The sequence below is a fragment of the Chrysemys picta genome, chromosome 24 (genome assembly GCF_011386835.1).
Source record: "Chrysemys picta bellii isolate R12L10 chromosome 24, ASM1138683v2, whole genome shotgun sequence".
NCBI classification, from domain to species: domain Eukaryota; kingdom Metazoa; phylum Chordata; order Testudines; family Emydidae; genus Chrysemys; species Chrysemys picta.
The window spans coordinates 3,674,175-3,685,421 of NC_088814.1; the positions used below are offsets into that span (position 1 = coordinate 3,674,175).

Here is an 11,247-nt window from a genome sequence, read left to right on the forward strand (position 1 = left end):
GTGCCCTGACATTTTCTCCCTTAATCAATGCTGAATAACCGCAGTGACTTGCAGTGCTCCTGAAAGGTGGCAACTGAGAGCAGCAGCTATACGCGATCGGCGCAAGCTTCCCCTGCCAATGCCCCTCCATCCTGACCTACGCTCCCCCACTATTCCAGTGCACAGCTCTGCCAATGCCCCACACGCCTGACCTGCCATCCCCCTGCTATTCTGATCCTTGGCCTCTGTGTGTCCCATGCCCTGAGCCCCACGCCCAAGCTCGCCAGCTGCTTTGGGGAAGAGGGCAATGCCAGGGTAGCAGGTTTTTCCACCAGTGGGCGAACTGGGATGAGGCTCACTGGAGACAGGTCATGCCCCTGAGGCTGCGTTTGTGCCTGTCCTGAGCCAGTCACACCACTCAGGAGGAAGGGGTCTTTGTAGCATCCGTGTTGCCACTACCTCCACCCTCCCAATGGACTCCGGTGGAGGGGGTTCCTGGGGCTGCCGATACAGGTCAGCGCCTGGGCTGGTCGTTTCACTGCATCTCCATTCACCCAGCCCATCCTCCCCGCTCCCTCCGCGCAGGGCCCCATCACTGACCTGGTATGGGGAATAATCCTCTTCTGCAGGAGGAAGAGGACAGGAGAGAGGAGGGAAGAAGAAAAAGACAATCAGGGCACAAGCCAGGGCAGCGGGACGACAGCATGAGGTGCCCACTCCTGGTCAGAGAGGGGCCCAATTCTCTGGACACTTGGGGCCAGAGCTGCCCCCCTTTTGCCCCACTCGCCCCAGCCCCCATGCCAGCCTCAGGCCAGGCTGCAGCGAGATCGCCAGGCAGGGAGGTGCCCAAATCAGGAGAGAGTCACCTGCCAGCACCACCATGGAACTTCTCAAAGGCCGCGGCGCCAGGCCATAGCAGCCCAGAGCCAGACCCGCTCTGCTGGGCACCGAGAGCCACCTCAAGGCCTCTCAATCTGGGATTTGCCCTCCGGGCTGGGAGGGGAGGCGGATCCCCTGGGACCAGGAGGGGGCATTGGGGTGGGGAGTTCTCAGGCTTCCATCCCAATCCCTCTTCTCACCGGGAAGGGGTCACCCGCCCTGCTGCCCCTGCGTGCCTCAGCTAGTTGGCGATGGGCACGAGAGCCCCCCTCCCCCGCCCCAGGCCCTGCCACCACCAGCTGTGACCTGGCTCCCCCCAGCCCTCTCCTCGCCTCCGGAAAGGCCGACGAGGGCCCTGATGGTGGCTGAGCCGCTACCTTTGTGGAGACCTCCCTCTGCCTGGCCTCCCGCACGCTCTCTGCCGTGTCCCCCCGGGCTGAGATGGAGGCCACGACCCCCGCCCAAAGCGGACTCACCTGGGGACGAGTGCTCCGACATCTGGAAGAGCATGGCGGGCGTGGGCCTCCGGCGGCGTATCTAAACAGTGGCGCGACGGGGAGGAGAACGGTTTGAGGGTCACCATTCAGGGTGGAGGTGAGGAGAGGCGATGACGCCTTGCTTCCCCCCCCCGCACACACACCTCGCTTCGTTCTGTCCCACAGGGAACAGGTTTCCCCTGCCTCCACTACCCACCCCCCATCAGAGCCGTTGTTGTGGTCCCCAGGACATGGCACCGTGGCAGTGGGATGCTTAGCCAGGGAGCCCCCTCTGACATCCTTGGTGCCGATGCCTACGAACAGCACGGTAACGGTTCGGTCGCAGGGGCCCGGATATCACAGCCGACCACGCCGACCAATATTGTCTCGTTGTTTCCTGGCGCTCCCCGGTCTGACCCCATCTCTTGTGTTACGCTTCTCTTGCCAGCTCCTTGGGGGCAGAGGCGATCTGTTTATGTGTGTTTGTACAGCACCTAGCGCAACAGGGTCCTGGACCAGGACTTGGCCTCCTGGGTGCTACGGTAATACCAATAATAAATAATAATAAAATCCTGTGCCCCTCAGGTAACCCATCACCATCACATGCCCTCTCCAGCCCCCCACTGGCCCTCTATCCCATCACTCTAAGCCAGGCAACTTCTAGTCCACCACCTGGCTGTACCAAAAAGCTGCAGCCAAACCCTTACAATGTACGTATCATCATCGCCCTCTATTGGTCAGCATTGGACTTGCACATATATACCCTCTACAGGTTATAAGCCCTGCAACAACTACAGCCAATGGGGATTCCCCAAGGGGTAGGAGCAGGTTTCCAGCCCTGCCACACTGCCCTGGACATCGCACCTCCTCTGGGAGCCCTTTGAAGATCACAGAGCAGCCAGCGCGTGCGATTTTATCCCTCGACATTGGACAGCCCTGGCCCTTGGAATCACAAACATCTCCGCTTTCAATTTTTAAAAATAAGGACGTTTGCAGCCCCCCCGTGTGGCCGCTGGGGAAAGCAGGGAAACGTGACGCAGGTGAAGTCTCAGAAACCGGCAGGCGAATAAAAAGAACCCCCAGTTTATTTCGTTTTAAAAAAATCTCATGATTTTTTAGCCTATCTTGTGATATTCTGGGCGACTTTGACTTGTGGTTTTGGAATGCCTGGCTGACAATCCTAACACCCTTGTGGGGAGGTGTGCGAGAGAGAGAGTCTGCGAGTGAGCTAGTGTGTGCCTTGATTTTACATGGGTGTCTGGTGTGTAAGTTTGGGGGTTAGTTTTGTGTAGCTGTGTGTGCGTGACCTTGTGTGCGCGCGCACGTTGGCTTTGTGGGGGAGTGGCGGAGTGGTGTGTGCCTTGGTATGTAGCGGGGTGTAAGTGATTGTGTGTGAGAGGGGCGCTGTGTGTGTGTGTGTTGGTGTTGTGTAACAGTGTGTATGTACACGATCTAGCGTGTGTACGTGAGTGTGAGACGGGAGATGTAAGGGGCTTGGACCTGGGGAGGTACCAAGATCTCCGCATCCCCGGTTTATTAAGCAGGGAAGCTTCTAAGCCCAGGGACTCACTTGAGAGGTGGTAGCAGAGGATGGGACAGGCAGTCCAGCGCAGCGGGATGAAGGGAGAGAGACCAGCTCTCGCAGAGGCCAGGCTGGTGGGGCCGGGCACCTGGAGGAAGTGAGATCAAAGCTGAGTGCATCTTGGGGGGGGGGGCAGTTTGGGCCATTCTGGGGGCACAGGTGGGGCCGCATCAGGGCAAGCTGCTGGCTCCACCATGGCAGCCTCGTCCCTGGCCTGGCTGGCGCCCCCACGTCAAGGGAAGGGAAATCAGTCTCCGCAGCCCTTTGGCCTCCCTGTTGAGGCTGCAAACGGAGGCCAACTGATGTGGTGCGATTTGTCACATGGACACAGGTCCGCCAGATGGTGGCCCCTGAACTCAGGTCATACGGGGCATCTGACTTCCATGAAATGGTAACTTGACGGGCCATTGGCCTGACTGGAGCTGCCCCCAAAATATAGGAGTCAAACTACTCCCACGCCTAGAATGGAAACCTGGTTTCATTTTTGACCGATAACCCTGAGGTTATGCTCCTCTCGAGTAACACACCAGCGCAGGGCCGGTGATGTGGCTGGAGGGGGCAGTATATTGGCTAGACTTGCAATTCACGAGGATCACTAGTGCTAGCGGAACCTGGGTTCACTCGTGAAATTGCATCTGGCATCATAGGTGCTGGAACAACGGGTGCGGGGGGGTGGGGGCTGCCCCCCCCCGGCTTGAAGTGGATTCCATTATATCCAGGGGTTACAGTTTGGTTCAATGGTTCTCAGCACCCCCCATACACACACACTCACACACACACTCTACAAGTCGTTCCAGCACCCATGCCTGGCATGCGCTGCCGGTAATCTCTCCTGACCCAGCTTGGAACTCGAAAGCCACCTAGCTCAGTCAGTCAGTCAGTAAGGAGCCCCCCCCCAAGACAGGGGGGCAACTTTGATCTGACACCCTCCCCACCCTTCTGCTCTTTGCTGGGGGCTCCTGGGACCCAGACCCAAGTCGCATCCGGATTCAGCAAATCCTAATCCTCAGTGCTGCCTGTCTGGAGGCATCTGGGCTTGACAAACACAACTCTCACCTGTGCAGTTTTTGCAGCCGGATTTAACCCTGCGTGGTGACTGGCAAGCACCGAATTTAACCCTGCGTGATCACTGACCAGCACCGGATTTAATCCTGCAAGCACCGGATTTAACCCTGTGTGGTGACTGGCAAGCACCGGATTTAACTCTGCGTGATCACTGACCAGCACCGGATTTAACCCTGCAAGCACCGGATTTAACCCTGCGTGGTGACTGGCAAGCACCGGATTTAACCCTGCAAGCACCGGATTTAACCCTGCGTGGTGACTGGCAAGCACTGGATTTAACCCTGCGTGGTGCTCAGATGCCTAGTCCGCTGACCAGCTCTAGGCCAGTCCCGGCTTGGCGCATTCTGGGCGGGAAATGGAGTTAGAGCTGACCAGGGAAGGCAGGGATGGGGACCTGGTGCTTTCAAGGGGCTGTGCTCAGCCCTTGGCTAACCAGGGATCGGGTTCAGGGGTCATTCTGATGCTCAACTGGTGTAAATCAGACTCATTGATGTCAATATAACCGCAGTGATTCACACCAGCAGTGGATCCCGCCCGCTGCTTGTTGGCGTGTGAGCGTGAAGGACGCGTGTGTATGTGAGTGTGCGCTGGGCTTGGGTGGGTCGCGGCGGGGTGCATGGAGGGTTGTTTGGTGTGCCGGTGTCCTGGGTGACTGGGGGTGTGAGGGATGCAGTGTGCACACACCACTGTGCATTTTAGTGCATGCACGGCTGGGCGTACGAACCTGGGGTGCGCACGAGTGGCCTGGGCGTGAGTTTGTTTGCACTGGTTTTGTGTGTGTGTGTGCAGGAGGGCTGGGTGTGTGCGAAGGGCTAGGCGAGTGTGTGCAGGGGCGAGTGTATCCGAGTGGCTGGGTGACCAGGTGTGTGAATCGTGTCTCCTCACGTGTGTGTGTGTGACTGGACCTGCGAGGGAATGTCTAGCGCACGTGCCTGTTCGCACGGGGGGGTGTATGTGTGTGACCCTAGCAAACAGGCGCCAGCCCTAGAACCCAGCATTTCTCCGCTGTGTCACTGCCCCCCGCCCCGTCACCCCCCCAGTCCCGACACGCTCCCCTTACCATGTCCACTGCCCTGGGGTCCAGCTGGCTGGGGGGCGCCGGGACGGAGAACTGAATCTTCTTGCGGTCCTTGGGGTCCATCGCACTGTTGCTCTCCCCCGCTTCCCAGCAGAGTCTCCAAGTCCACGTCTCGCTCTCCCCCTGAACTGAGCGCTGGGAGAACCGTGCTGCGGGGGGCCCCCCCTTCTTCCAGCCCAGCAGGGTCTCTCCCTCTGCTCCTCAGCGAGTGAGCCTGCGCCCCGTCCCCCAGCAGAGTTAGACAGCTCCTGACTGCACAGTGAGTGGTGGAGGCAGAGAGGGGAGAGGCAGAGAGAGAAGAGGAGGAGGGAGGGAGGGAGGGAAGAGCCGAGTTACTACTGGCTCTCTGGAGTCAGCCTGAATTATTAATCTCCCTGGGCAGGGGGGCAGAGGGCTATCTTAATGAGCCCTCGCAGGGAGCCAACTGGCAGGGGGGGTTCAAACAGAGCCACCCACGTCCAGTTTTAACCCTTTCACCGCCCGGCTGCGGAGATGCCCCCCAGAAGCAAATGGTTTCTGATGGGCAGCGTTGCCCAGTGGGGCAACCAGGCCCTGGATGTTGTCCAGTAGCTAAAGCATTAGGCAGGGAGTCAGAAGACCTGGGTTTTATTCCGGTTCTGCGCGGAGTTTAGGCAAGGCATTTAGCTGCCCTATGCCTCAGTTTCCCCAGCTGGGGCAGTGATTAGAGCTGGTTGGGACTTGTTCAGTGAATAGTTTTGTCATCAGAAAAAATGCCAGTTAGCGGGACAGGGTCGGGTGCAATGAATTTCCCAGCGTGAGGAACAACAAACCAACCCAACGTTCAGGGTTTCAGAACGCTGACATTTTCAAAGGAAACATTCCGTTTTCCTGGCACAAAACAACCTTTCAGTCCTAACTCGAAGCTCATGTCACCGAAAAGACGTTTCAAGAAGAAAGGCTGAAATCTAAACCAAGCGCTTCGACCTGAGCCGAGTGAAAGTTTTCGATTGACCCGAAACAAGGGGAAAATCAAATTGTTTTTTCAGTTTGTGAATTCTTTCGAGGTTTCAACATTTCAGCCCGATTTGAGATGGGAAAAGAAAGTCAAACTCTCAGACTCATTCACTGCTGCCCCCCGAGCCCTCCACATGGTGCTGTTGTAATGTGCTGTGGGGATGGGGATGTGTACCAAAGGCTGCTTTGGTTGTGCGTGTGTATGGCGTATACTCTTTGCATGTGTGTGCATTGGTTTTGTGTATGCATCAGTGTGTGTGTGTGTGCGCGCACGTGTGCATTGGCTGAACGTGTTGGCATGGTGAGTTATGTTGTGTGCAGGCGTGCGTGAGCGCACTCTGTTTGAATGTGTACACATGAAAGCATGCATTTTTTGCTCTGCCTGCAGGTGTGTTTGTGTCAGTTTTGTGTTTGTGGAGTAACACACCCCTCATTCAAACACTCTCCCCCCAGCAAGAGCCTGCTAATTTGGAAAGCTGCTGCGTTTCAAAGGGCAAGGTTAGTAGATACAACACTTTACGGGGGCAGAGGAGAGCTGGCTCTGCCACTGACACTTTGTGTGACCTTAGCAAAGTCACTTATATCTCCCTGAGCCTCAATTCCCTATCTGCAAAATAGGGATAACACCTGCCTCACAAGGATATTGGGAGGGGGAAAAAAATCCATGAATGAGTATGAAGATCAGCTAAATATCTAGTAGGGCTGGTTTTCAGAACAAAAGGTCAAAAGACTGGCACTTATTTTGGAACGAAATGGTCTAAAAAAACCTCGACGCAGAAATGTCGACATGTTTCGGTTTCCCCATGATGCACGGTGGCCACGCAGAGGCAAGACCACAGTGCATCCTGGGAGATGCAGTCTAGGTAGGGAGCATGACCTACGGGGAGAATGGATGCATGAGGGATCTGCAACTACAACTCCCATGAGACACTGCAGTGGGCAGCTGTAAAGATTAATGGAGACCCGATCCCAAACTAACCATTTTGTGTTGATTTTCCCGCAGAAAATTCTCCCGGAATTGATCTTGCCCCTCAGAAAAGACTAGATTTTTGGACAAAACCCCCATTTTCTGATGGGAAAAATATTTCACTTGAAATTTTCCCACTGGCCCTAGAATGCTGATAGCTAGAATTCACTGGGATCATGTGGAACAGATGATACCAGTGAATTCTAGCTGCATGTGGAACAGATGCGGCTCCAACTTCCCCATTAAAACTTTGATTAAAACTTTCCATAGCTACACATCAAACCCACCCGGGGGACTTGGAGTTATTTAAGATCCTTTCATCTGAAGTCTTTAACATCGAAGCTGGATGTCTTTTCTAAAAGATTTGCTCTCATTCCACTGTGGGCTCGTTAGTGTCACTTACATGGCAGGGGAGAATAATTCTCCTCGTCACAGGATTCGCTGAGTGGGAATCTCTGGCTGGGGTTATGCAGGAGGGCAGACTAGATGGTCACAGTGGTCTCTTCTGGCCTTAAAAAAAAAAAAAAAAACCTACAAATCTCTAGACACACACTGTACATTATTATTTGCATTGCATTAGCAACTCGCAGCTCCAGTCACGGACCAGGAGCCCATGGTGCCAGGGGCTGTACAAACACAGAACAAAAAGACTATCTTTGCCCCCAAAGTGCTTCCAACCTGTACCTAAAGCCATTGGCTCAGTCTTCATTAGCTTCATTTGCAAGCGGCATCTTTGCTCTCTCCAGAATGCCGGGCTTAAAACCTAGGGGCCCCCAGCCGGGTTAAATCAGCGTGACTCCACTGAGTTTGTGGATTGCCACCAGCTGAGGGTCTGACCATGCATTAGCTGCAAGGAACAGGCCATTCGCGCTGTCGCATGGTACAGCTGAGAATGGGACGGCTCTGGCTCCAGGGATGCAGGAGGGAAGGGCAGGGCCTTGGATGCTAACCTGTGATTTCAGGAGCCGCCTATTGCAGAGGGGAAGCGGGGAGCGCGCATGCAGCCAGCCAGTTCCACACACGGGGGCGTCTGGGCTAAGGACCTGACTGCCAGGATCAGCCACACCTAAGGGGATGTGCCCAGGTCATTCTGGAACACGTAGGCTCTGCCAGCCATTGCCCAAGCATGCAGCTCACCCCCAGTCTCTATTCTAACCCATGCCCTGCCAGCTTCCCACTGTCCTGCTCGCTTAGCCTGCAGATCGAGGGCCCTTGGGGAGAGAAGGCAAACCCCAGAGCTGGTCGCACGCCAGAGTACAACCCCTCCCGCTTGGGAGGCGCTGCCTGTAGAGATCCACAAAGCTACATCCTCCTCCTTCAAACTTCCCCCAAATTTGACAGCGGCGAGGCGGCTGCTGAGCTGAGACGCCGCCTGCCGCACTGACCGATGCTGTCGCATTGTTTCCTCGTAGTCCCCCATGGGTCTGTTTGCCTCCATCAGGTGTCTCTTGCCTTGTACTTAGATTCTAAGCTCCTGGGGGCAACGACTGTCTTTCTTGTTTGGCGTTTGTACAGCACCTAGCGCCCCATGGTCCTGGCCTGCCACTGCGGGCTACAGTAATGAAATAAGAAACAATGAGAGAACCAATTTCCTGATCATGCATCCAACCAGAACGGCACGGCCTGCGGAGCGTTCAGTCAACAGCAGAGCCCAGGGGGATCAAGCCCCAGCATTTTATTTTTCCAACAAAAAAGGACTTTTTGGGAAAAAAAAACCCAGTGAAAATCTTATGAAAATGCTTGTTTTCATTGACATTTTTCAAGTTTTCATTGGCAAAAAATGTAATTTTTCAATTTCTTGCTTGTCAAAAGTGGTCCATTTTGGGTTGTTGGAATATGGGGGGGGGGGAATCATTTTTTTGGTTTTTCAACCACAAGCTGAACAATTCAGTGAAAAGAGTCACGATTTTTTATTCTGATGGGAAATAAAATCCCTTTTCCAACCAGGTCTTGAGAACAAGACTCAGCAGCCACGCCTCTCTTTTAAAATCCAAGGTTTGGAACGTGAGCTCCCGATACTTGTTTTAATCTCTTGCTCTCGTATAATGCTTTTCAGCAGGCGATCTCAAAGCACTTCTCAGCCTTTATTGCATTTATCCTCACGACACGCCTCTGAGATAGGGCAGGTGGGAAACTGAGGCACAGAGTCTCCGTCAGCCGAGGTCACCCAGGAAGTTTGTGGTAGAGCAGACTCAAACCAGTCTTTGGCCAGGGCCCACACCACTGCACAATCCTGTCTCAAGCTCATTCAACTCGGAGCCCCATCTGTTCCAGATGTTTTCAGCTTTGGCCTGGTCTTTGCTGGGACATGAGGTGTGTTTTTGCCACATGTTAGCAGCTAATTAACATGTGGCAGCGTTCTAGTGTGGACAAGGGATCTGGTATTAACACATGTGAGCATGTCACCGGAGAAGCTGTCTGTCTCAACTAGAGTTTGTGGCCCTGTTGTAACTATGCCCCCCCTCCCCGCCACACACACACCCTGCACCAGACCTTTCCGTTTGTTTTCTGTAGAGGATCCGGGTGAACAGGGTTTGTGATTACTAGATGCCCTGCCTGGGTAAATATTTTGCCGGAACTTGGCCACTTAAAGCGAATGGATCACCTCAAAATCCCAGCACCTGGGCCAGTCTAGTGACCTGCAGTGATCTCAAAGGCTAAAACTCCCACTGACTGGAATGGGGAACAGAGTTAGGTCAACACAGGGGGCTTCGGAAAATACCACCAAGAGCCTGAAACTCGGTCCCAGGGCTCAGTTAAAGGACATGCAAATGAAAAGCAAAACTGAGCGTTGCTGGGTTTTGCATCTTGACAGTGGAGAAAGCCAGCCTGGAAAAGTTTTCCTCCCGAATAATTGTGGGGTCTTTCTTCAGTTTGGTTAACGAGATATCTCCACATTGATATATACCTGCCTCTGGAGATTTCCATTACTTGCATCTGAAGAAGTGAGGTTCTTACCCAGGAAAGCTTATGCTCCCAGTACTTTTGTTAGTCTCAAAGGTGCCACAGGACCCTCTGTTGCTTTTTACAGATTCAGACTAACACGGCTACCCCTCTGATAGTTGGGAGAAAGATGGCCTTGGTTAAATGTTTAGCACCACTGCCCTGCCTATAAGGTATGAAAGGCTCTCCCTACATGCTCAGAGAGCCCCCAGAGGTGACCCGGAGGGAACCAGATTTGTCATTCTTAAGGTGGAAGCAGATCACTCGCTTTGGGCCTTCTCTATTCCCCTTAAGGAAGCCAAATTAAAGGCATAAGCCCCATTGTTTAACACTCCCGTGGAAGCGACCCCCTTTAAGTGGCATCTCATGCTAGAGGTACCTAGATCAGTGGAATGCAGCACAAGGTATTCAACAAAAGACAGTGACTAAAAGAAAATAAAGAATTGTGGCCGGCTGTGTGGAGAGTGGTAAAATCCGACCCTGCTGTTCAGTTCCACCCACTGCCAAATTTCAGGGGCTCCCCTGGGGATGGGCAGGGCCTGGGAAATAGCCCAGAGCCCAAGTCAGCATCAATGGCCCCACGACAAAGCAGGTGCAAAAAGCTGCCAGCCAGCGTAGCTTTTTGCACTGGTGCAAACAAGGGCATGAGGTGTCTTGCAATGGTGACCTGAGTCCCTCGATCGCCGGTTCAAACCCAGCCTGGAACAGTCAGATCCAGAGTTAACGCCTACCCCGGCTGTTCAGCATGGGTGAGTCTCAGGCCAGTTCCTAGTCCTGGGGCGTCTCCACCCTCGAGATCGGAGTCACCCCTCTTGTTCGTGCCGGCACTGCAGCGGGACCTAGCAGCTGGATATCTGCACAGACACAGGGTCACGCAGCAGAGCCTGGACTAGAGGCCAGGTCTCCTCCCTCCTCCAGGCATGCCAGTGCTCTCACCACTGGACCATGCCACCTCCCACAGAGCTGCCCAGGGCTGAATGGCGTGAGAATGCTCCGCAGGGCCCAGCGCTCGGGCACTGTAGGGGAAATTGATTGTGCTGCCGCCTCTGCTGTGCCTGCCTCTCAAAGCACCCAAGTCTCCTGGGGCGGGAAGCTGGCCCCAGCACCAGATCCGCTCTGCATCGCCAAAGGAACTAGCGCAGAACCTCTCCCCTTCCCCACCCCCGTCGCTTCGCGGAAGGCTCCCAGCCTCCCCCGCAGCCCGCCCCCACCTCGTGCTCCCCGGTGGACTCCGCTCTGCACGGCTCCGTGCCAGCTGGGGCTCTGTGCCTGACGCAGGTGGGAGCAGCAGCTTCGAGGCTCG

At 54.8% G+C, this 11,247-nt stretch overlaps 1 protein-coding gene across 1 annotated transcript in view; it reads right to left on the bottom strand.

The window, feature by feature from the left end:
- PPP1R1B (protein phosphatase 1 regulatory inhibitor subunit 1B) overlaps positions 1-11,021 on the bottom strand; it is a 29,886-nt gene extending 18,865 nt beyond the window's left edge. The window contains exons 1-5 of the mRNA XM_005301815.5: positions 10,676-11,021; positions 7,405-7,511; positions 5,042-5,311; positions 1,335-1,395; positions 580-602 (exon numbers count right to left, since the gene is read on the bottom strand). Coding sequence (XP_005301872.1) covers positions 580-602; positions 1,335-1,395; positions 5,042-5,122 — 165 coding nt within the window. The 5' untranslated portion in view covers positions 5,123-5,311; positions 7,405-7,511; positions 10,676-11,021. The remainder of the gene's footprint in view (positions 1-579; positions 603-1,334; positions 1,396-5,041; positions 5,312-7,404; positions 7,512-10,675) is intronic.
- Between the last annotated feature and the right edge of the window lie 226 nt (positions 11,022-11,247).